The sequence below is a fragment of the Trichoderma breve genome, chromosome 6 (genome assembly GCF_028502605.1).
Source record: "Trichoderma breve strain T069 chromosome 6, whole genome shotgun sequence".
Taxonomy (NCBI): domain Eukaryota; kingdom Fungi; phylum Ascomycota; class Sordariomycetes; order Hypocreales; family Hypocreaceae; genus Trichoderma; species Trichoderma breve.
Genome location: NC_079237.1, coordinates 514,813 through 541,914, shown reverse-complemented (window position 1 = coordinate 541,914; position 27,102 = coordinate 514,813). Strand labels below are relative to the sequence as shown.

The 27,102-nt window shown below is 46.1% G+C and overlaps 8 protein-coding genes across 8 annotated transcripts; 3 read left to right on the top strand and 5 right to left on the bottom strand.

Moving 5' to 3' along the window:
- Positions 1-717: 717 nt before the first annotated feature.
- On the bottom strand, positions 718-1,860 carry T069G_09080 (aldo/keto reductase family domain-containing protein; the record flags this gene model as incomplete). The annotated part of the gene is made up of 3 exons (XM_056176290.1): positions 718-970; positions 1,193-1,368; positions 1,441-1,860. 3 exons carry the CDS (start codon positions 1,858-1,860, stop codon positions 718-720), a joined length of 849 nt encoding a protein of 282 aa, XP_056024768.1.
- A 1,376-nt stretch (positions 1,861-3,236) lies between these two features.
- On the top strand, positions 3,237-4,220 carry T069G_09079 (amidohydrolase domain-containing protein; the record flags this gene model as incomplete). The annotated part of the gene is made up of 1 exon (XM_056176289.1): positions 3,237-4,220. One exon carries the CDS (start codon positions 3,237-3,239, stop codon positions 4,218-4,220), a length of 984 nt encoding a protein of 327 aa, XP_056024767.1.
- A 160-nt stretch (positions 4,221-4,380) lies between these two features.
- T069G_09078 (cytochrome b5-like heme/Steroid binding domain-containing protein) lies at positions 4,381-5,978 on the bottom strand (the record flags this gene model as incomplete). Its single annotated transcript, XM_056176288.1, has 4 exons — positions 4,381-4,689; positions 4,751-5,192; positions 5,546-5,791; positions 5,866-5,978. 4 exons carry the CDS (start codon positions 5,976-5,978, stop codon positions 4,381-4,383), a joined length of 1,110 nt encoding a protein of 369 aa, XP_056024766.1.
- A 1,246-nt stretch (positions 5,979-7,224) lies between these two features.
- On the top strand, positions 7,225-8,801 carry T069G_09077 (FAD binding domain-containing protein; the record flags this gene model as incomplete). Its single annotated transcript, XM_056176287.1, has 5 exons — positions 7,225-7,368; positions 7,427-7,584; positions 7,640-7,816; positions 7,913-8,362; positions 8,444-8,801. 5 exons carry the CDS (start codon positions 7,225-7,227, stop codon positions 8,799-8,801), a joined length of 1,287 nt encoding a protein of 428 aa, XP_056024765.1.
- Positions 8,802-11,655: 2,854 nt separating this feature from the next.
- Positions 11,656-13,692, top strand: T069G_09076 (major facilitator superfamily domain-containing protein; the record flags this gene model as incomplete). Its single annotated transcript, XM_056176286.1, has 4 exons — positions 11,656-12,546; positions 12,617-12,966; positions 13,033-13,178; positions 13,247-13,692. The coding sequence occupies 4 exons, from the start codon at positions 11,656-11,658 to the stop codon at positions 13,690-13,692; spliced, it is 1,833 nt and encodes a 610-aa protein (XP_056024764.1).
- A 284-nt stretch (positions 13,693-13,976) lies between these two features.
- T069G_09075 (major facilitator superfamily domain-containing protein) lies at positions 13,977-16,232 on the bottom strand (the record flags this gene model as incomplete). The annotated part of the gene is made up of 10 exons (XM_056176285.1): positions 13,977-14,311; positions 14,367-14,972; positions 15,026-15,074; positions 15,126-15,169; positions 15,226-15,356; positions 15,429-15,465; positions 15,519-15,643; positions 15,699-15,762; positions 15,833-15,853; positions 15,923-16,232. The coding sequence occupies 10 exons, from the start codon at positions 16,230-16,232 to the stop codon at positions 13,977-13,979; spliced, it is 1,722 nt and encodes a 573-aa protein (XP_056024763.1).
- A 1,649-nt stretch (positions 16,233-17,881) lies between these two features.
- T069G_09074 (AMP-binding enzyme domain-containing protein) lies at positions 17,882-21,107 on the bottom strand (the record flags this gene model as incomplete). The annotated part of the gene is made up of 2 exons (XM_056176284.1): positions 17,882-20,036; positions 20,101-21,107. The coding sequence occupies 2 exons, from the start codon at positions 21,105-21,107 to the stop codon at positions 17,882-17,884; spliced, it is 3,162 nt and encodes a 1,053-aa protein (XP_056024762.1).
- A 4,013-nt stretch (positions 21,108-25,120) lies between these two features.
- Positions 25,121-26,133, bottom strand: T069G_09073 (nmrA-like family domain-containing protein; the record flags this gene model as incomplete). Its single annotated transcript, XM_056176283.1, has 2 exons — positions 25,121-25,469; positions 25,535-26,133. 2 exons carry the CDS (start codon positions 26,131-26,133, stop codon positions 25,121-25,123), a joined length of 948 nt encoding a protein of 315 aa, XP_056024761.1.
- Positions 26,134-27,102: the final 969 nt, after the last annotated feature.

Sequence of the window (27,102 nt, the reverse complement as noted above, 5' to 3'; positions counted from 1 at the left end):
CAAAAATCGTTCTCTCGTCCTGCGAAGGGGCTACGGAGCAAATTATTCTCGCTCAGGGCCGCATGTATAGGGCGAGTATGTATGCTATACGCCTTGCAAAGTCACAGGTTTGGCGACCTTTCAAAGCTTTCCAACAAAATTCCCTGAACCGCAGCACCCTCGTTCACTTATCTGGGAGTAGGAAAGCAATATGTCGTTGGCAAACGTGTTATCTTTGAATTCACACAAATCTAACGGTATGCGAAAACACGATCGAATTGTCAGCGGTGACTATATAATGTTACCCAGGCCCGCCCTTCCTCATCTAGCTCAGCTTTCTAAGCCATAATCTCAGAGCTTTCCTGACAAAAACTACTAATTTTTCTATTCTTGTTTTTTTTCCCTCCAGCTTATGTCATATGTCGTATCATGTAGTTATCTCAATTGTGTTTTTGCGTAGAATGGTTCAGCAACGCTGGTGAGGGTAAGAGCGTTCATGGAACCAAAGACGATGTAGTGGCGCAAAAATTAGCACACATGGGGAAGTTATGCTGCCTGTAGCTGCCGCCGACCTTTTTAAGTAATCATGCTACTCAATGAGTGTATATCAAGGCCTCTTTGCAAAAAGACCCTTATAGGTGTGCAAGTACATAGGTATTCATAGCTAGCTTCAGGACATCGATATCTGTAAATCGGACTTGCGCTATAGCCACGATGAAGAAATTCAGTTTCCACAAGCTAATCTATGTCCACCTCTGACCAGAGTCCTTCAATTGTCTCTCGTACATGTTCTGGTAAGGATCCAGCTCGAGCATCCTTGACGTTCGACTCCAGTTGGTCAACACGCTTAGCACCAACAATGACTCCATCACCATCACCCAGTGCCGAGTGATTGACAATCCAGCGCAACGCCGCTTCCTGAAGCGTCAATGGCGGCGAGGTAGAATCGCAAGCTGCTTTCAGTTTGCGAATGGCGTCATGCATGGCGGGTCTGTCGTACTGTGAGACGTACTGGTCCATAGCACTTTGATCCCTCCATCGCGTACGGTAGAGATTGTCACCAAATGTGACTTTTCCGGTTAAAAACCCACCAGCGACAGGGCTGACTTTATTGTTAGCAAGTTCATATAAATTGGGAAATTTTTTGATATGGTTTGAATGAAAGGTTTACATGGAATAATCAAGAGTGTAAGAAATTGGGAGAAGTAGATACCTGTAAGCATTATAAACGCAGTCATGTTTCCGGAGAAAAGGGATAAGATCTTTCTCATCAGAGCGAGCCAAGGCATTATAATGCCCTTGGTAGACGGATGGCTTAATATACCCCTTCTCTTCACAAATCTGAAAATATTTTACCACGTCCTCGAAAGAAAAGTTGGATAGCCCAAGCTGTTCAATTAGTATCGGTGTTTGTGAAACAGGCAATCCAAATTTTCGCCCCTGTGCTCGGTATTAACTTACTTGCTTGTATTTCCCCGCCTTATACTGTTTATCGAATGCAGCTGCTGTTACCTCTAGCGGTGTCCCGGAATCCGGAAAATGTGCATACAATGTCCGAACGTGATCTGTTCCAATTGAGGCCAGGGTATTATCTATACTGGAACTGATATTTGCGTCTGTGAGATTCTTTCCTGGCTCACGAATGAAAACTTTGCTATCGATGGTGAAGCCTTGGTCAGCGGCCTTCGCCTGCCCTAGCAGGATTTCTGTGTGCCCAGGGTTACCAGGAGGATATACGGCCGCAGAGTCCAATTCTGGAAGGTTAAGTCTCTTGAGTGATGAGAGGAGCTCCGAGACCTTCTCGGGAGTATCCCACGTGAAGGTGAAGGAGTCTTTCGTATGGCCAACACCACCGGCACCGAATATGAGATGAGCTGGCATGGTTAAAGATCTTTGAAGTGTTAAATTATTTGTTGAAGCGACTAGAAGTTACTTGAAAGATCGCCCCTAATTTATACGTCTACCTCTACGTACTATTCCGTCGCACGGTCTTACAATCACGGGCTCGGTGTAACTCATAGTTCTAAATGTGAGGTTCCAGTGTAATAGGATTGGCAGGGCCTATTCCAAATGGTTATGCAGGGAATGAAGAATTATTAATGTCCATTTTGGGCATATCCCTACTCCGTATTTCCGAACCGGAATTATCAGATGGCTACTACTAGAAATACCAGCGGAATGAACCCTGTTGGATAGTCTTTTGCCATGCAGGAGCAGTGGGGGTTCTCTTCAGAAACTATTAACTTTGTCATCTGGTGTCTTCATGTCATCCAGAAGTCAACTTGGGCATTGTTGACTTGATTCAGTCAAATCCAATGAGATTTATGTAGGGACTTGTATTGGTGCGGGCGACATAGGCCACCGTGGAGAGGAGCTTATAGAGGCTCTCACGAGACCCGTTATGGCTGGTGCAGCTGTTGCGAATCTCGGCAGAGTAACGCGGCAGATATGGGGGTGGCAGGGTTCGTTATTTGGTAAGAAGTGGTTTACAGGGTCAACATTGCATCATGGGGTTCAGTCGACACCTACGACATATGCAAGGGTCAGAAATGTCATCTTGTTACTAGCTTTGTCAATATATTTAGTTAGGTAATCGCTTCTAAAGGTGAGGCTTTCGTCAAGTTCTTCTGTTAGATCCCACACAAAACAAATTTCTAGAGTAAAAGTTCTTAAGAAGTATCGCAATTAAAATATCCAGATGCAGATGCTATACTCTGTGGAGTAATGCATAAACAAAATTGTTTATGTGAAGTTGCTAGGGGTGACTTCACAAGTGATGGCAGGGCGCGCTCTGTGATATATATACTGAATACTGCGATTACATATACCTACGGGAAGTTTAGTACTGCTTTAGTATCACTGGCTCGTGATAAGATGAGTTAAAGAGAAATTTTTCTCATTCCGCGCATCCGGACTACTTTAGGTTGAAATACTAGTACAGATCCAATTATAGATGTGTTTTACAGATCTCGGATGGAGTGTCGAATGTGGACTGCCACCCCTTGAGGCGGCGGAGGTAAGGTTGTGCGTTCGCCGCCCGGACTTAACCCCCGACGAACACGATCTCAGTCAATTGAGAAGATGATCAAGACCATCGAGAGAAATAGAAAGCCGCTCAGAATCGACGAGTAATGGAACATATAAATAGTATCCAAAAGTCGGCTTAAGACATGCGTCTACTTTGAGTTCGTTAAGCAGCCCAAAATTCTATACATACACTCAGCTTATTAGCCACTTAACCGACACCTACCAACAAAATGTCGTATCCTACTATTACTCTTGAAGAGCATTTCCTTTCTAGTAATGCAATCGCAGCTTTACCATCTTCTCAAAGCAAATTTTACACCAAAGTAAAGCCCGCGTGGGCTGAACAGCTCTCCGACATTAGCCCAAATGGTTCCCGCATCAAAGCCATGAATAGCGGACACATTGGCATCCAAGTGCTTTCTAATTCTTTTGGCATCACTTCATTGGCGCCGGAAGTTGTTGCAGCAGCTAATGATGAATTAGCAAAGGCGTGTGAAGCCGAACCACGCTTTAGAGGCTTTGCGGCTTTGCCTATGAAACATGGTAAAGCTGCTGCAGCCGAACTTGAACGATGTGTCGAACAGCTGGGGATGGTTGGTGCGCTCATTGACAGTCATCTTGATGATGGCCGATATTACGACGATGAGGTTGCTTTGGATGCTTTTGCTAAAGCCCAAGAACTAGACGTCCCAATTTATATACATCCCACCACACCAGTTGAAGATGTCCAGGTGGCACTTTATGATGGAAACTACGACAAAGAGGTTGGAGCTGCGCTTGGAATAGCCGGCTGGGGATGGCATTGCGATACAGCATTATCTGTGTTGCGAATGTACGCTGCGGGCATCTTCTGGAAGTTCCCAAATCTGAAAGTGGTAGTAGGGCATATGGGTGAAATGTTGCCATATATGCTGGACCGCATTGATGAGAAAGTGGGACAAATTTGGCTGGAAGCCGAACTGAGTTTCAAGGAGGTCTGGGAGAGAAACATCTGGGTGACCACCAGCGGAATGTTTACAATGCCACCGATGGCATGTCTGCTGCGAAGCACAAGTATCGACAGGATCTTGTATAGTGTGGACTACCCATACTCAACTACAGAACAAGGTAAGGCTTTCATGGAAGAGCTTCGAGAAAGCGGTCTGGTCACAGAGGAGGGGTATTCCAAGATTGCGTTTAAAAACGCCGAGAGACTCCTTAACTTCAAGATGTAACGAACCGGAATTATGCAGACAGGATAGTTTCGGGAGTCAATCGATGCCAAAAAGGTTTCATCAATTCATTCGAACCTAGCAGTCATTCTGTACAATTTAAACGTGAGATCAACGGTGTATGTTAAAATCGCAATTCCATAGGAAAAAAGGAAAAAGCCGATCAAGACACCAAAGTGATAGCAGGGCCTTGGAGAAGCTGTCGGCGTATCCATGCACCAATATCGTAAACGAATAACCATTCCCCTCTCATTTTTCTTGCTTCACGCAAACCCAGCAAGCCGTCTATGCTTCGAGCATTTGATTCCTGCAGAAATGGGTCCAGCTTGCCCTTCTTCACAATTGTGCCCAGCATCTTTTCTAAAGTCGGTCGGTCTTTGTAGCATTTGCAATTTTCCGATCGTTCTCCCAAGTGCTCTGAGTGGTTGACGCGCTCGAGGAGAGGCACGCCGTAGCCGCAAGAGGTTTGAACCTGGTGCCGAAAAGTTAACACTTTTCTTGTACTAGAGTAGAGCACCCAGAGATGTACTGACTTTCAGTATGTCAAGCATGATGACTGCTCTTATTCCAGGAAATCCCTTCTTGCCCATGGATTCAATGACGCCTGGGAATTTCGGATCCGTTCGTTCGATAACAGTACCAGTACAAAAGAGTCGCATTATTCGAGGCTTTTCATCCAGACTACAAAACATAAGGGTAATTCTCTTGTTCTCATATACATGGGAAATCGTCTCGATCCCTGTGCCGGCAGAGTCCATGTATGCCGCGTGGTTGGGATCAAAGATGTGAAAAGTCGCATCTAAGAGGCCTTTCGGGGAAACATTGACGTGACGACCTCTGAGGGGAGCCGATGCTGTAAAGAAAACTTTCTGCTGCAATGCCCATTCTCTGAGATCATCGGGAAGAGATTCGTAGTAGTGAACCATGTCTAATATTTTCCATGTAGCAGCGAAAGACTGAATAGTAACAAGGGAACTTGATGAGGTAGAAGGGGATGTTGCGGTGGGGGATATGGGTTATTAAATACTCTTTAGATGCTCACAGGTGTACATTCTTCTACATAGGTATGTAACCCAATGGCAAATTCGGGGATTTGCATGCTACTCTGTAATTCCTCTCGCATAGTCTTATTAATTTGTCCATAATAGCAGCCTAGACTTCATGGAAACGATACTTGGACCGGCCAGAGCAGCATAGCCAACCCTATGGCAAAACACACAGCATGCTTTATAATTAAACTAGGCTAGAAAATAGGTCAGACTTATGAGAAACTTGTATACTCAAGCAAACACTAATTTACATAATAGCTTTGAGTATAGTGTACTAACACTAATGCCAACGCTGCGGCGAGGAATGCCAAAATGAAACCCAAGCTGCGTGTGCTAGTGACGTATCCGCTCCTCTCAGAATCTCTCTTCAGTGGCCTTTCCACAAGTTGTGAGGCGGCTGAGTAGTCAACTTCCCCTATATAAAGCTTTTTAAGAAGTCGGTCCGCCTTCTCTGAATGGCCAGCATCATCATATTCCTCCGTGGCGTCGCGGCCACCAACATCAGTTAAAATCTCTTCTCCGCCGCTGATTATTATTTACTTATCAGTGCCCTGCGCGAAATGGGGATGAACCTTAAAAGAAGCTCTTATATCACTTACGGATGCTTTTCTATAAAAGTCGAAACATCGTAAACCTTTTTATGAATGATCATGTATAGATTTGCCTTGGACGCATGCTTAGCAACTTCGTCAACGCTGAATAACTTGGACATGATTAAGAAAGCGAATATTTGGACTGGATTAACAGAGCAAAGTCGAAATAAAATGCTACTAGAACAAAAATTACATTTTCTTACACCTTATCGTCTCCTTTTGTGGTTTTCCTGGAGGCATTCTTTGCCTCTCTCCTTTTCTCATGGACAATTCCCGGCGGTGTCAAAGTCGACAGCGCTCCAGGTTGAAGGTCTATGATGCATGGATTTTGGCACATCACCATCCGCGCAATATGAGAGGATTCATAGGTCAGATAACCCCCTACGTTTGTTGCAGATGAACCCACACATGTAGATCAGCATCGAGAAGCGGCATTTAGTTCAAAATTACAAGTTTTGGCGCTAAATGCCGATGTCGATTCAAGTCGGGGCTCCACAACTTGCATAGAAAGTAACATCAAATCTCGCTTCAATGTCGAATCTGAGTCAGTGTATTCGTGTATCATCGAAAATGCTACGGTAGTATTCCGAAAATTTGCTCCGCGGATTTAAGCACTTTGACCCATCTTATTCAACCTGATGTCGGCAAGTAGTGATGATTCGGAAACAAAGCGGCAATGGCTATTTTCATCTGCGAATTACACGGAATGGATACCAGCTGATTCACCGCGGGCTCGGCAACCTTTTGCCGGGAAGTTGAGTACGTGGGTAGTAACGAAGTTTGTAGCAGCCAATGATACCAAACGCTTTTCAAATGTCACATATTCCAAAGACAGCGTCTCACCGTTTGCCTCTCAAGTACCTGTTTCGTTGCATTTGGACTTCAATGACTGCATATATTATGCACTGAGGTAAAGAAGGTACCTTTCCTATAGTAAAAAATAAGAAAAGTACTTGAAGGAACAGAAGAAACTACTCAACATCACAGTGATGTTGGTATCCCGTGTTGTACCTTTGTCACGTTTCTCATCGTCACCCCTACCTCATGCAACCCAACGCCTGAATATTCACATTCCTAGCACGAATGGGTTAAAGTGTTTCGGCTGTGATGGCTTTGCTGATGGTCCTAGAGATGAATCAGGTAGTAAACTCGTAAATCAGGAGACTATGGTAGAATTATTGAGTTAGATACTGGAGACTTGTGAAAAGAGTAGTTTCGAAAGATGACAGGGACAGCTCAACTTCGGTTTATAAAAGAGTTCTATCATGCTGGCCTTTTCGCTTCTTTCTTTAACTCAATCAACATTCTATTGTCCTCACGGAGCTGAATTATACAATCACTTCTTTTTCAATTTGAAACCTCATTATGTCTACAGCACCACTTCATGTTGGTATCATTGGCGGTGGAATCGGAGGCTTAGCAGCAGCTATTGCCATAGCAAGATCCGGCGCAAAAGTTACCCTCCTGGAGGCGGCGAAGGAATTGGGAGAGATTGGGGCAGGTATACAGGTAAGTTGAGAGTTCATACCTAATACCCATTCAGGCTTCTAATGTTTGTCACACAAAGATGTATCCAAACATTTCGCGCTTCCTCATCCGATGGGGTGTCAGTGATATACTAGGCAGCCAGCTTGTTACTCATAAGTACTGTAACACTTGGTTTGGCTCAGAGCTTGTTGCTCACTCTGACCCTCAATGGATGGTGAAGGCCACTGGTTTCCCATGGTGAGTGATGCTCAAATTGAGTTGAATAAGAAACCGCCGTGCTGAATTTTTTTAGGTGGGTCGTGCGCCGAGACCATTTGCTCAGTGCTCTCAAAGAATCTGCGGAGAAACACGGCGCGGAAGTTATCATTGCGACTAGGATCGTTGAAATTGATGACGGCGGCAAAGGAGTTGCTGTAACCTCAGAAGATGGACGAAAATTCTCCTTTGACTTTGTCGTAGGGGCTGATGGGTTGAAATCCATCATACGGAACCATATCCATCCTGGCGTCATGCCGGTTGCGCCCTCCAAATCGGCAGCATACCGAATGGTCTTATCCTATGACAGGATATTTGAGGCTGTCCCGGAGGCACGCACTTATCTCCATGATTCAATGGACATATGGGCCGGTCCGAATGGCTATATTCTGACATACCCCATTGCCGGTGGCAAAGAGATGAATCTTGTTACCTCATTCTGCAAAGAGGAATACGTGACTCGAATGGAAGATGTCGATATCGACGAGTTTCGAGGATATTACAAAGATTTCCATCCCGTTATTCGCAAAATTATCGACATAGCCGCCTATACGAAGCGATGGCCTCTGCTGCAGATGCCTCGTATGAAAACTTGGTCAAACGAAAAGAAGAATCTCGTACTTCTCGGAGATGCTGCGCATTGCATGCAGAATCATATGGGGCAAGGAGCTGCGACAGCCATTGAAGATTCGGCGTGTCTCGGACGTCTATTGAATGAAGTCGTTCGCGGTGTCCTTACACTGCCCGAGGCTGTTGATCTGTATGAAAAGCAACGTATTCCCCGGGCATGGACCAAACAGCAAGTTTCTTTAGTGTCTGGCCATCTGATTATGGATGCCAGCCAGAGAGGCGACCGCAGCAAGGCAACGACTGCAGAGGTTAAAGCCTATGATTCCAACGGCAGCGTTGTGACGCCTATGCCGCCAGCATATCGTTCTTGGGAACTAGCCTTCAACCCCTATACAGTGCCAGGAGTCTATTTTCACGATGCTGAAGGAGAAGCGGACAATGCCGTTTGCGATTACCTCCAGGAAAAGGGGGAAGTAGATGAGTATAGTTCCTTGGCTAAGGGATTAAGTGACAAGTGGTGGGGATACGTGCATAATAATGGGATCGATCTCTACATTCCCGTTAATGAACACAATGGGTCTAGGGAGCTTGACGAAGAAGACTACAAAAGGTATGGCAGAGGCTTGTAAATATAACTTTGGTATGTAGATCGAAGCTGGCTGAGGTATGATACTTTTACTCAGAATTCACCGAAGGCCTGCATTCGTTCATTTATATTTTACAAAACACGTTGTATCTGCCCAAAACGTATCAGCCGCTGGCTGATGTGTACAACTAGCTTATATAAACTGATACATGTTTAAAATACAGGCATAAACACCTATTACTCATAATCAGACCAAATCGAAACACTGAGCAAAGGGCGGGCATGATTATAACAAGGCTTGTCTTACCTGCAACTTTCCATCTTTTATCCAGCTCATGAAACGTTTCGCCTAGCTCCTTCAAGGGCTTTATTTCATCAGTGGTCTTTCTTTGCTGATATAGTTGATGATATAACCGGAAAGTTTGAAAGCCCCAGTGTAGTAAAAAGGGGGCTGCTGCTTCTAGGGAGCCTAATTCTCCTTTGAAGTATGTTCTGACCCTGTCAAGAAAATTCGAGGCTGCCGAGTATCGCGGATCTTGAAGAGGGGACAAGAAGCCAACCTGCAATGGCCCAGTTGATGAGTACAAAACAAATATGGCACTACGTTATTAGCCGGTATAATGCGGACTTGAAGGTAAGTTGGCCAACCTGTTCAGTAAACTTCGCGGCACGCCAACTGACACTATTCCAAACTGGTTTTCTACCTCAAGAACATTAACTAGAGCGCAAATTGTTCGGTGTAGCTGATCTGTTTTATCTTTTTCTGGCAACCTTTTGCTTGACACGTATTGCAAAACTCGGCCAAGAAGATACGAAGCATGAGCCAAAAGTCTCAGATTCCCCATATTCGACAACGCTGGCGAAGCTAGAGTAAGATTTGGCTCAGATGGTGGAACCTGAGAGTAAGGTTAAGCCACTGCTTTACAGAGGTCTTCGAAACACTCACCTCTTGTTCCCATGATCTCTCGTCTGAAGGAAGCTCCATATTCTCGTGTGGCTCCTTTATAAATAATGGCCGCTGCGGACACCCGAGAGCTATTGCGCTATCCTCATATAAGTCTTCGAGGTATCACACTGAGCACTTTGCTGAATCCCTCACCGTTCCATCGTGAAAACAGTCCACCAAAGGCGTCTCTCAGTTTCAAGGGCTATCCAAGTGTCTGTTTGATAAGAGGGACAGCTTGTGCCGTTCATGCTCAAGACACCAAGGTGTCGAATACAGGTCCCCAAAGTGATATATGCACCAGGGTAGATTCCATGTCCAAATTCATAAAGAAGAAGCAGGAGGTAGGCTTGAACGACCGTAACTGTAACAGGTCCACTAAGCTCGGCTCCAATAAATGCTGATTTTATAGTCAAATATTGCTTTGTTGCTGGGTCACTGCCGGGAGGCGCGAGAACTAAATTTTTCATGCATGCAAGAAGAAGCACTTCTTCTCCATTGAATTGGCTTGTCGCGGCTGATGCCCATTTTTTCAGATTGCTGCGTGGAATAAATGGCAGCCAACGATTAACTGTGTTTAGATAGGTTTCAATATGTTGAGCCAAAAGCTGGTCATCAAAGACAAATCGACGTAACTCTGGACCGACAACGATGCGAGCAGGGGCTTCGGGTGATGCTTTTTCTAGAGTATTGTAGTCGAGAAAGTTGATAATAGCGGGAACGGACAGCCAAGATGGGCTATTGTTAACCACAGGTGAAACTGATCCGGCGGGTTTGCTGTCAGTGCCATAAGGCTGACCAAACTGGTACGAACACTGAGCATGGATTCTTTATCCCAATTAGCGGATCCAGGTTCACTTGAAAGCCTGAGTTGAAAGGAAGAAAATCCAGTGACTACAACACTTGCCTTAGACAGTAGTGGCAAATTGGAAACCCCCGGTCACATTTCTTCTTGCGCGCTCGGCAGGTTTTGCATGACAATGGCGACCTCATCCTAGAAGTTTTACGAAAACGAAGGTCTGAATGGATAGTTATAGTTCGGATACAAAGTAGAAGATGCGGTTAAAGATATGGGTGGCACTCCGATCCTTCCTAGGAACACAACGTAACACAGCTATGTGCCGAGTGCCGAGACCATACAAAATGGCCCACTTGATCCTGTACGCAGGTCGCTGTGGACTGGATACATGTAGGTTTGGCAACGGACCAAATACTCCAACCAGTCAGGCCCCAGCTAAATCGGTGACACGTACAATTTCCCCTGTATTGAAGACTAATTAGCTGGTTCTCTTTTGAAGCGTTTAGGCTTCACCTCACCGCTCGAGATTACAGGTTAGGACTTTGGTACGTGTAATTCCAATTGATGGCCTGTCGCTCCCTCTCTTACACTGTAATTCGTCAATACTTCTTCGATAGAAGGACAATACAAATCACCGGATTTAGTTGAGAGTTTCAACTTGAGTATGTGTGTTGCAGCTCTTATTACTTAACTAAGATGGTGGTACTGTAGATTCGTACAACTATACGTGGTGGACAAGCCGATGCTTAGTTGGCTCCCCAATAGGCAAATCTCTGATCGGAGGATTAGCAGTTTATGGGTGATTATTAGCGAATCATCGATAGTGTATTATTTTATCGATATTTACATCGTATCTCAAAAACGTGAAGATCTATGATAGACAATGTCAAATGGGAGAGTTGATGCGATAGTTCGAGTAGTTTACATAATGGTCGCTTAGCCTGAACTAGGTACGAGCGGCATCTTTGTTAAGGTTAACCAATGTTAATTCCGAGATTGCGCCCTTTGAAGACGCGATGGAGTCATACCTAGTGACCGACTTTCGGCGTCAATTAATTCTTTTTCTCATAACCTACCTTGCCGTGAACTCTTGTTCGTTAATCACTCATCCATATAATCATCACCATACAGTCCTTTTTTTACACTGTTGATACCATGTCCGCCACCGCCGTGCTTGAACTAACCAACAATCAACGCCATCATCATCAAAATACTAACCGCGTCTCAACTCAGGCTCAGATAATCGGCGATGTCTCGCTTCTACCGAACCAGCATGAAGCGATAACTACAGCAACTACCCAAATCGAACGCCTGCATACTGTTCGGTCTAGAACAGCCCACACGATCGATAGTTCCAGCGATGAGATACATGACCAATCGTCTCGGCTACCGCTTCGGCGCCTGATTCCTGCGTATCTGTGTCTCTCAATCATCTACTTTACTTCTTCGCTGGACATCAATTCAGTTGCTCTGGCCCTGCCAAATATCGCCAATGACCTCGGCGCTGGTAGCAGCATTACCTGGGCCGGAACGGCGTACTTGATGGGTCAGGCCGCTTTCCAGCCTCTGTACGGTCGACTATCCGATATTTTCGGTCGCAAACCGCTCTTGATGCTCTCCGTCGGGTTCCTCGTATTTGGCGACATTCTGTGCGCCAATGCCCACAACCCTGCTTGGCTCTACGCGTGTCGTGCCATAAGTGGCATTGGTGGTGGTGGCATCAGCTCCATCATAGCAATCATTGTCAGCGATCTCGTGAGTCTTAAAGACAGAGGCAAATACCAGGGAATGCTTAACGCTTCGATTGGTGCTGGATCGGCTGTAGGACCATTCATGGCGGCAAGTCTGATACGAAAGACCAAAATTGCGGGGGCTGCGAGTTGGAGATGGATCTTCTACATTCCCCCAATCCTAGCATGTGTTTCTGCAGTGGCTGCCATGGCTTTTCTACCACTGACGTCTGTTACGGGAAGCTGGAGGGCCAAGGCGAGACAAATCGATTGGATGGGTCTCGCAGCGTCTCTGGTCGCGCTTCTTTGCATTCTGGTGCGTGGAACAATATTATCACACTGGCTGCAATAGATGCCTGCTGACGAACACAATTTCGTACTATTAGATACCTCTCAATCTGGGCGGAACTTCTTGGCCATGGCGCAGTCCTGAAGTAATCTCCCTTATGATTGTTGGCGGCTTTGCAGTCGCTGCGTTTACCATCATCGAGAAGAGATATGCCCGCATTCCTCTCATACCTCTTCGGCTCTTCACCAACAGGGCCACTGCCATTCTCCTCGTCCAGAGCGCTTTCTACAATATTGTATGGCAGGTAGACATGTATTTTTTACCGGCATATTTCCAAGATGTTCGAGGATATAGTCCCCTGCAGGCTTCTGCGCTGATGTTGCCTATACTGTTGTTTTCAAGCGTCTCTGGTGTTTTGTCCGGACCGGCCATGACTATCTTTGGAAGGCAAGCTAGACGATTAACATTCAAGTCGTTTATGTTGAGTATATGAATGAGGCTGATAGAGAATAGTTATGACTACGTCTACCACCCTGGCATAGCCTTGTGGCTGTTGGGTGCTGGCCTGAAAATGTTGTTTCGCCAAAACACCAGCGTTGGGGTCTACTTGGGTGCCTTACTAGTTGAAGGCTGGGGCATTGGATGCGTATTTCAGCCAGGTATAGTCGATTCGGTCATATATCTGCTTCAGTGTGATGAGTTTATCGCGATTGCTCACCGCATTTAGGTCTCGTTGCCCTCCAAGCACATTGCCCACCTAAGGATCGAGCGGTTGCGACCTCGACACGGAATCTCTTCCGAATGCTTGGATCTGTTATTGGTATGACAATCGCAACTGCTTTGCAGACTGCGATCACCCAATCGGCTCTACCTGATAATGTCCCGAATACAGTTCTCTCGCAAGTGGCGAAAGGAGTATCGCAATCCGCTCGGGACCAAGACATATTGGACGCCAAGTTTAAGGGGTTCCAAGCGGTTTTTGCCTTGGAGGTTCCACTCATGGCACTCTGCTTGCTTGGCTGTTTTGGTATACCCAGTGCACCATTGGTAGGAGACCACGATACCGAACAAACAGTACTAGATGATGCATTGAGAGGCCTATTTATACATACAGCAATGGCAACGTCGTACGAAGCGACGACATGGGAGGGTCACAAGCTCATATGTTCCTGAACTATACATCGGCCGTAGTGTAGAGATTGTTGAACGGTATTGTGGCCATAAAAGGGCAGTGGCAAAGAAGATCCAGTCGTACAAGGCTATCATCGAGAAGACTGCTACTACAGAGCTAAACGTGTAGAAAACTTGTATATTTGCTATAAGCTATGAAACCAGAAGAGTTGGCTTGATAGCTACTGTGTACTATGCTTCGATGATAAAACGTAAAATAAGAATAAAAATTATACTACAATCTGCAAAATGTATCGCCATGCGTATTTCTAGTTTAATGAATGCTTTTATGACTCAGCGAAGCGACTGCGGGCTCGCAGCTTGGGCCCGAATTTCCAGAGTCCAAACAGTAAAATGCAGCAAATGATGTCCAAAAATGCAAGCAAAGACACTCCCCAGTGTATCCCCAGGTGAACAAACATTGGTCGCGAGAACATGATGGCGGCGGCTGCGAGCGTCGACCGGGCAAAGTCGTTTGCCGCAAACAAAGACGCCGAGTACTTTGGGTAGGTGAAGGCCAGATACTGAAAGATACACGCAATAATTGTGAATGTACCGATAATAGACATCGATAAGCCTATGATGGAAGCAATCCAGTGAACGCTTGGGCGAGCCGTCCATGCTGTTGGTACGTGTTAGCACATTACTACTTAATCTTGCTTGTCAAAGTCACGTACCGAAAAGAAATAGGCCTGCCGGAAGCCAAAAGCATGCAAACAATGCCGGTACAAGACGGTTCTCTGGTATTCCAAATGCCTTGAACCCTTCGGTTTGAAACGGTTTGACGACTTGGTAGTGCCAACCCAAGACACACAAGGTGCACGCAACGAACAATCCTGGCAATACGCCCAAGAACGGGAGTCCGGAGACAGAAAAGTCAAAGTGGTACGTTTCCGAGAACACAATGGGAAAGGCTTCGAAGAAGGAATAAAAGATGGCGTAGACAAGACTGGTGTAGACGGTTGAGAAAAGCACTGAAGGATCAAGAGCGTTGATTTCGACCGGCTTGATGATGGCGTTGTATAGGATATCCTTCATCGTCAGGTGCTGCTTAGCTTGATCAATCTCGACTTGTGAACGGTATCTGTCGTTTCCGGTAATTCTTCGTAATCGCTTTGCTCGGTGGTACAGAATAGTGGCCGATGATGTCTCGGGTACGAGGAAGAAGAAGCTGATGAGAATCGGGGCACTGAGCCACAGCATCTCCCAAGATACCCAATGCCATCCTTTGACGGGAGCACTAAAGTTTGAGACGACTGGCGCCAGAGCAGGACCGAAAACAGCTGGACAAATATTAGCATTCGAACTCGATTGCCATTCTCGAGAAGAGACATACTGGCTGCGCCCCAGATGATCAACAGATACGGGACATGGATAAGCGGGTACTAAGATTGAATCAGCCGAGAGTTGATGGTCATACGCTTAGAGGTACATACAACATCGCTCAGTGAAGCACCTCCAGTTGCAAGGCATGGAGCACCTATTAGTTCCATTAGTATCAATGATGTGTTATCATGGGGGTGGTCATGCAAGTACCGAAAAAGCCAGTCAAGAACCGAAGGACCACAAATCCGGGGAAGTTATCCACAACGGATGCCGGAACCCATAGAATGGTAAAAATGAATAGCGTGATGATATATGGGGGATTTCTCCCAATAGCGGCGATCCTTGACACCTGTTAGTCTCACTGTACCTGAGCCTAAAGCGCGGTTGAGCAGATCTGAGTCGGGGAGCCTTACTCGCTGAGTGGGGAGAATAACATGGCACCAAGGCCGTCTATTTGTAAAGTCAGCTATTGAGAATCCTAGGGAAAGATGGCCTTCACTTACACCCAAAGACATATAGACAGAGGGCTAATGAGGCCACTTCGATGCTGACGCCGAATCGCTGGACAACCTCGGGAACGGCGCCGACGTAGATGGAGGAACCAAAGTACACGGCAAAGGAATAAATGCTTTGACCAGTCAGCGTGTTAATCCATTGTAACCAATTCGCTAATGTTTATTTACCAAATCTGGAAAGCGATAAAGCCTTTTTGAAAGGCACTCCAATTTTGCGGGTTCTCAGGATCATCTAAGACACGGTCATTCAATTATGTCCAAAATAAAACAAAACCATGTTGAGTAAGAAAGAAATGTAATACCAGTAGTGTACCAATCGACCACTATCATCCCGTCGCTTGTTTGCGTCGGCTTAATAGCGCGGCTCTCCGTTCTATGCGCCTCATGCTGACTTTGGATCGTAACCACCCTTTCAATAGGGTTCTCCGTGTTGTTATTCTCCAAATCTTCATCAGATCCAGAGATCGGAAGATCTCCTGTAGAATCTCGATCGCCTTGTTTGCCAGAACCAAGGGTGGCAGTATCCTCTAGGCCGGCATTCGAAGTCGTAGATTGTTCTGCCTCGGCCTCCTTTGGGAAAGGATCGGAGGTGTAGTAGGGGTGCGTAAACCCTTCTTGTTCTTCGGGATATCGGAAATACGTATTCTTGGTGACGAATCGGACAATCTGCCCAAAGGGCGAGTCACGTACCATTCCGTACATTGTGGGAAAGTGTTTTGGTTGCTTAGCATGGGACCGCAACCCCATTGTAACAAGAGTCCATGGTTCTTTATATGTCCTCCTCATCGAGCTGACGGGTACGCCGGCTTATAAATTTTCTTCTTTCACTTTGTTCTTCCATCTCTTTCAAACCTAAATTTGTAAGCCCATGATGCCTGCGACGACCACACTTTATTACGAAAGAAGAATATGGTGGACATCGTGTGTCCAGCGTCACGACCATGATTTTAGCGCAATGCCCAAAATTGCCCGATTAGGATGATGGTCTACACCGGACTGTCCAGGGCGTTGCCCAGCCTCTGTTAGTTTCCACTTGTCAGCTTCGGCCCCTTTCTCACTGATTGCCTTAGTCCCAAGTATATTTTATGGATCGACGTGTCAAAAGCTCAAACTCATATGGTAATCAATCTCCCTCGGTGACTTTTTTTTCTTCTCTTCTATAGAGATGTCTGGTTAGCTGTTGCCAATTCTAGGCTATTGTGAGTAATACACAGATTCCAACTTTGACTGAGGCAGCATCATGATTAGCTGGACCTGCAAAGGTACCCTCTGTGCAGCCGAGGCGTGGCAAGCTGTAAACAAAACAATTAGGATTGTAACGAATATGCTCCGTAAAATATTATCAGGTATTGCTTTCCGATGACCGGAAACACGTTGTAAAGTAAATAGAGGTAGATCTGGCCACCAGTAGACACAAGCAGAAGAGATGCCGCTATCTCAGCCGGTGCCAAGAGACAGAGGTACTAGGTAAGCGGTAACCTAAATCTGCTTGATCCATTACTTCAGTACGATTAAAAATGGACCAATGGTTCCACGATCCTTCAAGTAGACCAATGATTGTTTCAGGCGATGAAATACCGACAGTGAGCTTAATTTACCCATATGCCGCCCAATGTTAGTTTTCCTCACACTGGCTTACTGGCCATATTGGCCGTATTGGCAGCAGTATCCACCTCGAGCCTGGCTTAGTACTCCGTATCCGTGAAGAATACAGGTATACTGTAATACCAGAGACCGACAAAAGCTGACTTTTAGTGACCGCTGAAATTAGTATGGATTCCGTTCAAAGTCTTTACTAATGTAAGAAGAAGAAGATCGACGATCGAGGGCCCGATGGAATCGTGCCGGACGAGCTGCATGGCAATGTTGTAAACTTTGGAAGGTGATGCATCCCAGATGTTGAGGCATAAATCACGTCAAACTCAAAAGTCTCCGGCCATTGACTGGGGTTATCGGTCGCTGGTATCCAAGATATGCCATGGTACATCAGCATGGCGCTGGTCGTAACCTACCTGCCGGCCCCGAGACGGACGACTTGCAACGCTGAAATCAAAACAATTGGTATGAGAATGTGTAAATAGATGTCAATAATGGATTTTTCTACTATTGGGTTATTGATAGTTTAGATAGTCTCACATTCTCATCACTATTAAGTTAAGAAGTCGTATCAGTGGCACATCGAGATAGTCTCAATCACCATTGAAGAAGTCATTTCATAATAATAATGGTAGAATCCAAGACTATAATTGCCAATCTATTAATGCTTAAGGTAATATTATACACAGGGAAACAAATCTCACAAGCCAGTGATATTCTGGTACTACATCATCCACACCCAACTCCCCCTATTCTCAAAAGTTCCAACCTTCACACCATTTTCGCATTAGCTCAGGCGTAATAGGTTGCAAGGCAGCAGCCGTCTTGCTTTTGGAGGCTGTACGCGTCATGGCAAAGCTGAGGGGAGCCACACCGGTCTTGTCCACTTCGCTCAAGCCTCGATATGTGTCGATAAGTTTGACACCTGGATTCTTGTCGACATTTCCTCCTTCTGCGGCCGATGCTTCGAGTAATGATACCCATTTGTCGAGGCTGACGACTTCCTTGATGCGATCTCCGTAAAAGTCTCGCAAGACTTCAACCATTTCGGGCCATTGCACCTTTGTAGGGTTCTGGGCATGAAAGTAGCCGCTGATCTCGGAGAGAGGGACAGGCTTCGATATTCCGGCAAGATCAATAAGAATGCCAGCGACATCCTCAGTTGCAACCCAGTCGACATTTTGGTATATACCGAGTCTCTGGGGAAGAGCACCAAGGTATAGCGAACTAGCAATCAAGCTGGGGACAAACTCTTGCGGATTCCAAATGCCATTTCCTTCTTTGGGTCCTGCAATTTGACCAACCCTCACAGATGCAGCGGCCAAGCCAGACTTTTCCGCCGCTGCATCCAGGATCCAGCCACTAGCCAGCTTGGATATTCCGTAACCCAGATCCGCCAACGTTGGGTCTTCGAGACGTCGCTCAGGCACAGGCTCACTAGCCGTCCAGTTGATCGCAGTACCAATACTTGATACAAAGACCAAAGCTACTTTCTTGGAGGATGCGCCAGCAAAGTCTACAAAGTGACGAACTCCGCGAATGTACGGCTCAAATGAAGCAATGCTCATGTTGAAGTTGACTGGCCAAGCGTTGTGAATAATTCTATCAGTCGAAGAGAGCAATTGTGCGTATTTTGCAGCGTCGAGTCCAAATTTTGGCTTGGAGACATCCACACCGAGGAATTCGACCTTGGAAAAGTCAAGCGAAAGGCTGCGGCTTGCGCTCACGACACATTGCCGAGAAAAGCCTCCATCACCGCCACGGTTGAGTGCGTATATTTTACTGACGCGTGATGACGAGATGAGTTGGTCCAGTATGTACGAGCCCAGAGATCCGGTTGATCCAGTTACAATGACTGTTTGATCATCATCGTTGGGGTTCGTCTGGCCCACGTTGCGCTCTGGCAAGTCTTGGGTGTACTTGGCGACCATATCCTGCATTTCTTTGATCTGTTGCGCATGATAGCTTTCAGAAACCTCCTGTTCATCAGACGGAGATATGGATCGAAAGATAAATGTTGCGAGGCGATCGACCGAAGGGTTAGAGTAGATGACGCGAGTGGCGATGATACCCTCGTCGAATTCGACTTCAGACCTCTTCAAGCCGCCTCTTAACAACTTGCTGATAGTCATGACTTGCAGAGAATCAATACCGATAGCGAAAAAGTCAGCATCTCGCTCAAGCTGCTCAATACCGAGCTTGTCTCTCAGCAATTCATGGATCGAAGACGCTAATCCTTCTCGACTGGTGATATCGAGGGTGACGTTGCTCAAAGTGGCTTCAGCGCGATCATAGATGCCGTCGATGTACTCTTTATACAAGTTGACTGTTTGAACTCTTTGCACAGTGCCTTTGCCTGCGATGAAGAATGGCATATTTGGGTCAGAGAGTGCAACCAGCTCCCGTACAATCTGACCATGCGCCACGGTGTGCTCGTTTGCTTTCTGAATAAGGGGCCAAACGTCATCAATCAGTGCCTCCGCCTCGGCATCGTCTTTTGGCAGACCTTTAGGTTCAAGGATCATTGCCGGCTGGAATCTTTCCTGGCCAACCACAAGGACATTCTTGACAGAAGGATGACTGACGACAATGTCTTCGATGGTCACAGGATTGAGCTTTTCTCCGTTGGAGAAGACAATGACGTTGTCGTTTCGTCCGTAATATTTGTAGTGATCAGGTAGGGTATCGTGAACCTGGAATAAGTCACCCGTGACGAACTCTTGTTTGTCCGGAAAATTATAGAATGTAGGCTGTAGGCCTGGGTCCAAGGGGTCTTGACGCTGAATCGTAAGCCCGTAAATCCCATCCCACATTGTAGGGGTGAATTTTGCCCCCATAACTTCGGTGTTAAAGATAAAGTATTGCCAAAGCTTAGGATCGGACTGAAATTGTAGCGCCATAGGGAAAGCCCTAAGATGCTGTTAGCTCATGCTCATTATTTAACGGATTGACAATTATCGGGCTGTAAACTTACTCGCTGGATCCTAGCATGTTGATGATGAACGCACCATTGGCCACGAGTTTGTCCCCCACGGCGCCTGAGAGGTTGCCTCCACTATAGCTGATAAAATTGAGCTTTGTTATCGCTTTGAGGCCGTCTTCTGTCTGTGACATGCCGTCAATAATGGATGGCGGCAATAGAGCCGCGTCCGCACCAGAGTTAGCCAGGCATTCTTTGACCAAATCTTCGCTCAATGGCCTCTCAGGAATACCTAATGCGCAAGGCAAGCGGTAATAGACAGTAAACATTGTGGAGGCAGCGATTCCAACACCATGGAACAGAGGCATCGGGCAAAACAATCGTGACGCTCGAGAAGCCCATCCTTCGTACAGAGAAGGGTTATTTCGTTCGTCACGATAGTGCCGAAGGGCACCACAGAGTTGAATATTGGCCTGGTTTATCACAATCGGCTTTGGCATCCCAGTTGAACCGCTCGTATGAATAGCGATCCAAGGATGCCATCGGGACCCGTATGCCGTGTGTTCATAAGGAAAGTAGTCTGACTTGGCTGTAATCCATTCCTTGACACTCGGCACTTGAGACGCGTGCATCTGTCTCTGTGCAAGTACCTTCTTAATCACTGGTTGATAGCCTTCTCCGTAGAGAAAATAGTGACAATCGGTAGCTTCCAAAAGAGACAGCTGACCCTCGATGGTGTTTCGAGGCGAAGTGAAAAACGCTTTGCACTTGGCTTTTATACAGGCAAGCATGATGATAATGTATCGTACATCATTTGGTCCAATGTAGGCAATAGTTGGGAAGTTGTCTTCCTGTATATGGTTGGCGGCCATCTCTTTGATGGTGTGGGCGACATGGTTGACAGCATTAGCCATCTGTCCATAGGTGACTGGCTCCCAGCCATCTTGAGGTTGATTAGATCGTGGGATGAAAATGAACGGACGATTTGGCTCTTTTGCAGCATCATCGTCAATGATATTGATGAGCGAGCGTGTCTCTTGAGTTTCAACGACTGAACCCATCTTGATTGTAACTGATTTGCTTGTACAACTTTGTTTGTACCGAGGAGAAGTATATGTTTAGATTTAACTGGCAAAGACCACCAATATATATGTTTTTGAACTCTCCTATTTGAATGCTGTATGTCGTGTATATCTATTCTATCAGAGTCGCCAAAGTGCCTACCGAGGCATTGCAGACGCAATACCGAGATATCTATCCCACCGGCTTTCACCCAGGGCTACCCTTACTGTATGATATGCTATACGAGATCTAGGTTGAGTATAAGGGTTGCATTATTCCAGAATGTGACCTATCCATAGCCACTGGTCCGTGGAGAGTCCACTATAGCCAGGTATTATTCAGGGGCATTACCGCGGACATAGTTGAGGGATGTCTCCGGCCCTATCCAATCGGAGTTCTATACCCACTGCGCAGCGTCCCACCATGTTTTCTTTGGGGAAGTCAATGGGACGTAGATGGCAAGTTGACATCTTGAATATATTTATGAATACTGAACTATGACGATCCTATGAATAATCCAGCATTGAAAAGCTGGATGCCAAGTAGATTCACTCTATCCGAAGGCTGCTTATAACTCTACCTGTACACCACCTGAAAATACTCCGCATAGCCTACCTATGATTCACTGCACATTTAGGTCTTCCGAAGACCAAAGCGGTAAATGCCTCGACGCACAACGTTGAACATTTTGCGTGGCGAAATGACAAATAAGTGGTGACACATAACGCGTTTCCATATTCCAACAAATTCAAGCTTGCAATGATGAAGATGAAGCAACACTAGTTCTTGGAAGTTTGTTGTCTCGGAGAACGGCGGGATGTCGACTCAAGTTTTCCATGGCCCCTATGTTTATAAACTGCTCCATCCGCGGACTTTTTCTAGAACAGCAAAGCCCCCTCTTCAGAGCGGCTTCTGCGGCAATGATATCATTAGCAGCGTGAAATTTTTGGGGGCCATGAGAGATTTAAGGAATATATAGATCGTGTGGCGCTCAAGGCCCGTTCCGAATACATGCCGAACGCGATCTAGACAAGAGATTCTCCGTACGCGTGTTGACACAGAAATAAGCAGGGTATATATGGGGCCATAGGCACAAGCTTTGCAGATCTACACGGGGGGTTCACTTAAATGGGGGACAAGGACGAATACGAAGCGCCAGAAGAAATCGGTTCGGCCGCCGTTGTGCATCCGTGCCGGGCAGCGGGATCCGCGGGCTGTTGCGGATTTATGCGGCAATTATCATGTTAAAGCGGTCAAAACCCGTCTGCATAAGAGAAACCATGTATGATCGGGAAGGGGTGAAAGCTCAGACAGGTTGTATCCAGACGGAACTTTCCGTCAATGGCAAAAGTGAATCGTGAGATCATTTGTGGATTTCCTAGTTGTCAACATGCTCTAAACAAGAGTTTATCAAGTCTGGGCGATGACAAGGATTCTTCGGAATTATCCTTAAATAGGCCACTTATAAATTACACTGAAACTTGTTATTCAGCCTTCCAAAAATACAAATTTGCACATCTTAGCGTGGTGAAACACATTCTAGGATTCTGTGGAGGCGCGTGTAATGTCGCATTTTCCTAATATTTTCTCTCCGTAATCGTACTTTCGAGCACAGACATGTGTTGGAAAGCCTTTTCAGGGTAGACAGAAGGGGAAACGCGATACTATCAGTTTAAGCTTAGAAATTATTCTATTGTGAGAGTAAGATTGTGTCTCACCCTGTAATGACAACAACCAGTCGCTTCTTCCCCACTGATATAAATATAATACTTCGGTGGATATTGTAAACAGTTAGTAGAGGCTAAAATTCATCTCTTTATCAAGTGGGCTGTAAATGAGTTTTAATAAAAGCCCATCGTAACGTCTACATCGCAAACCAATGATATGAACGACGCTTTATTGTAACCATAAGGCTATAACATAGATGGATATCTTGGGGTATCTACGGTGCTTCCAGAGTTTATCCGACTATGCTTCGCTGAAAAAAAAAAAAAAAAAAAAAAAAAAGGTTCAAAGGCTGGGGAACTTATTACAGTTCGTGATGCAAATACAGCGCTCGCTGAGAGAAAGACCACGCCAAATAGCCATTCCATTTACTACATCCGAGAGATCTCATCTGAAGACCAATTCGCCGAAAAAGAAAGTGACACTGTCTCTGCAGCGGAGCATCCCGACGGAAAAAGAAACAGTCGAGTACCTGGTTGCGAATAGTTGCAAAGGCAAAACTTGCGATTGAGAGACACGTGGATTGTTGTTTAATGGTGCCCGTGTAGGCGACGTTTCCCGCTGTGATCTGGAGGATGCTATGCCCCACCCGAATTCGAAGAAAAATCAGCGATGGCTCAGAAGTCCCAAATTAATTTGGATTACTGTAGGTAAATGTGGAAGTGCATGATATTCGTTTGCGAGGCAAAGATACACATTGATCGTGGAGTTGAGTGAAGCAACGTCAATTAGAAGACGTATTCCTCGCCGTGCATCACAGAGATTGCAAACTTCAGATCCATTTTCATTGCATCAAGGGATGAGAACGAAATTTGATGATACTTGATGCGAAATGGACGACTTGGGATATTTTCCGACGGATAGTCTAATCGATCGAGGAACGAGGAAGGTACCCTGGCAGTGTAAAAGTAAAGGCATGGCTTATCCATTGCCGTATGTGCAAGGAGGAAAACTCTGTGAGCCTTTGATTCGCCATCTGATGCGTCTTCCCTGTTCGGCGTATCCGCTTGTGTCCCTGCAACGGCGTGCTGTCGACGCTGCTGCTTCTGAGCCAAGGCTATTAAAACAGCCGCAATATATGGATCTTCGACCTGTTGACAGGCCGCACGCTGTTCCTTTTCTTCTCTGCAATTCTATACTCTGGTGAGCTTCTCTCGACATGCCAAGGGAACCTAATCGACATGTCGCGTTGTTGGCTGACGTCGCGAAGACTGAGAAACGCAAGACTGGGCCCGTCGGCTTCGTATGAAGTGCGCGAGAAAATACCATAGGTATAGAGATTGGTAACATGACGGCCGTTGAAGTAAAAATCGAGGCCAGAGCTGAATTGTGATTTGCCTTGGTCAGCAATTATTCATCGCCGCCAGGTCATGTTGAGGGGATACTTGCTGCTTGTCACGGGTCATGCCACATTTTCTGAGAATGTCTCGCATGACGTTGGATAGGATTAAAGGGAATGTAAACCTGGAAAATTCCTTTACAGCACGTCGAATAATGATGTCAGGAGGTAATTCTGTGGTATTCCTTGGGACTTGGTCTCTCCCGATCTCTCCTTGGGACTGTCCTTGGAAGCCTCCGGCGTTTTCAGCATGACGGGCAATCTGCTCTTTGTCGATCTTAGCATGAAATTGACAGCCCAACAGCTCTAAGTGCTGTAGTTTCTAATACAACGGCTTCACGTAGAGGCTCTTTCGGCAGTGTTGTCGAAGAATGCCATTTATGGACGATGGCTCGGGTGGACGAATCAAGGCAATAAGACATGGAGAGAGGCCCGGAGATGACGCGTCATGGTGATGGAGAGCGCGCTGCTTCTTGGATATCTGTGTATCAGTGTCGTCTTCAACTTCACCTTCTTCTGTCTTTCGCTTCAGGTTGCAGATGCCTTTGGTAGCGACGGGGGTTTCACCGTCGGTTTGGAGCGTAATTGATGATAAGCGATAAGCCTCATAATCCAGTGCGTCAGAAGGCACTATGTCTGCCATTTTTCGGGAATCTCACGAGTGATAGATATTATGAAGATGAAGACATGCATACCTCCGTCTCGTGACGGGATGGAAGTTCACATGTAACTTGGAAGTTGCATATGCCCAGTGTGGCGTCGCTGAGCAAGTGCGTGCCACAGACAGTCCCAAGAATTACGCATACATTAAGGTTCATATCAATAGAAAGACAAATAAGTATTGCCATAGGGTTATTGGATAACAAATAACACGTCAATTCCACCCAGTACCTCCAAGAGTCTCTCGTGTGGGCTCATAATATATAACCTGATATTCGCATCCCACCATTACTTATAACTGTTGATATGTTTTCGAACTGCCTCTTCAAGACTCTCCATTCCACCGTTACCCAAACCAATATCTTCGTTTGAAAAGTGGTCATACATGGCACCACCGGTTGCCCAGATACGACGCAAGGCTGCCACCACCGCCCATGGACTTCCCTTTTCCCACATGCTCCCTTCTGTGGCCTCGTGATCGGCCAGAGAGATGTACTTTGCACTAAATTTGACCCCAAGCTGCTTCTCATACTCACTCAATACCTCGTTTGAAGTCTTGACAAAGGATGCCACTCTCAAAACTGCATTGTGAGACTCTTCTGGATGGCGTAACGCTGCGACCACTGCTGTTCCCGCACTGATGAAACATGTATTAGCCCTTATTCCGCACATTGTCTTCTATAGAAGCTAGGTGTCACTCACTCTTTCAAAGTTGTGAAGCCAATCTTGGTGTCTCCATCTCCAGTCAAGATTGCCTCTCTTGCCACCACATCAACTCCTCCAAGTCCGTCGCTCCACTTTCGCTGGTCTACCCACATGTCAAAATACGGCCCCACGATCAAGTAGGTCACATTTAGCTGCTTCGTGTTTTCGCGGATAAACTTCCGAATTGCTAGCTTTGTTTGATGCGGCTTCTCTTGTGCGCTCCGTTCATTATGTTCCGGATCTGTACCAAACTCTGAAGGGAAAAACCAGCGTACAGTTGGGGACTCTTCAGCCAGTCGGATAAGCTCCTTCTGTGCCTCGAGCGCTCCTCTTCCAAGACAGCTGATAACTGTATCCACTCCGCTGTATGCCGTTTTAATGTCCTGGGGATTCGTGACATCTCCCAGCACGACAGACACACCATACGATTTCCAGCCATCGATTAGATCGGACTTATTTGCAGCCGTCTCCTTTGAAGTAAGAATGGAGACCCTGGGGAATGCTGGGTTGGCATTCACAATGGCATCCATAATCGCTTTACCGACATTACCGGTCGGGCCAAGAACTAGAATATGAGAAGGCTGAAAACTGGTCATGGTCGTGGATTGTACGTGTAACTGGATATTCTAAAGAGATCAAGTATATGAGGGGGGTTTCTTGTTAAGATAACACTGCATGAGAAGCGGTACGTCGTCAATATATAGTCAGCATAGAATATGGCCATGATGATGCACTGTATGTATTTTTAAGACCAGATCATTGCATTTTTGAAAGTCCAACTCAATGATACGTGTGGAATCACAAGCAATGCTTCGCCCAGATGACTTGGAAGATGGCTAAGCAGCTGTAAGAATCGACTACATCTATGAGCTAGGCGGAGACTAGTAAACGCTCGCCCAGCATTCCCCCACATTCTAGGACGAGAAGGGATAATGCTCATTTGCCAACTGCATCATCATTGACCCTTTCTGCTTTCCAGAGGAGTCATCTGCCTTACCAAATGCCATTGCTTCTGTGCTGTTACCAGTGTCACACACTCTAGTTAATTTCGGAGTTCCATTACAGTTATGCAATTTCGACGGTTAGCAGCGATTCTAGCTGGAGACAACCAGTTCATAATAGGAAATGTCCACATTCCCAACTAACTTGAACAACACCTGGAGCCACGGGCTTACCAATTGCCAATTCGTAACTTGATTAGTTTCAGCGAGCAGGCTACATTTCGGCACCAGGTTCCGGCCGGTTGCTTACCCGTGTCAGCATCTTGCCAATCATACTGACTTAATCGCCAGTATTGGGATTTATGCTTGGGGGGGTGCTTTGGTCATTGAGCACTCTGAGCTAGCTTATTGTGGGTCCTAAATATTTTCCGTGTAATGATTCTTTGGTGGCATTGTGAGCGTTTCACTTCGCTCTCCGTATCAGAACCACCCCAGCAACAAACGGTTGGGCCTCTCGAACGATTAACGATTGTAATTGATTGCTAGATGAGAATTGTTGATTAATGTTTTCAATGGGATACAATCCGTCATTACATCGCCATAGATGATGCGGCCAATCTTGAA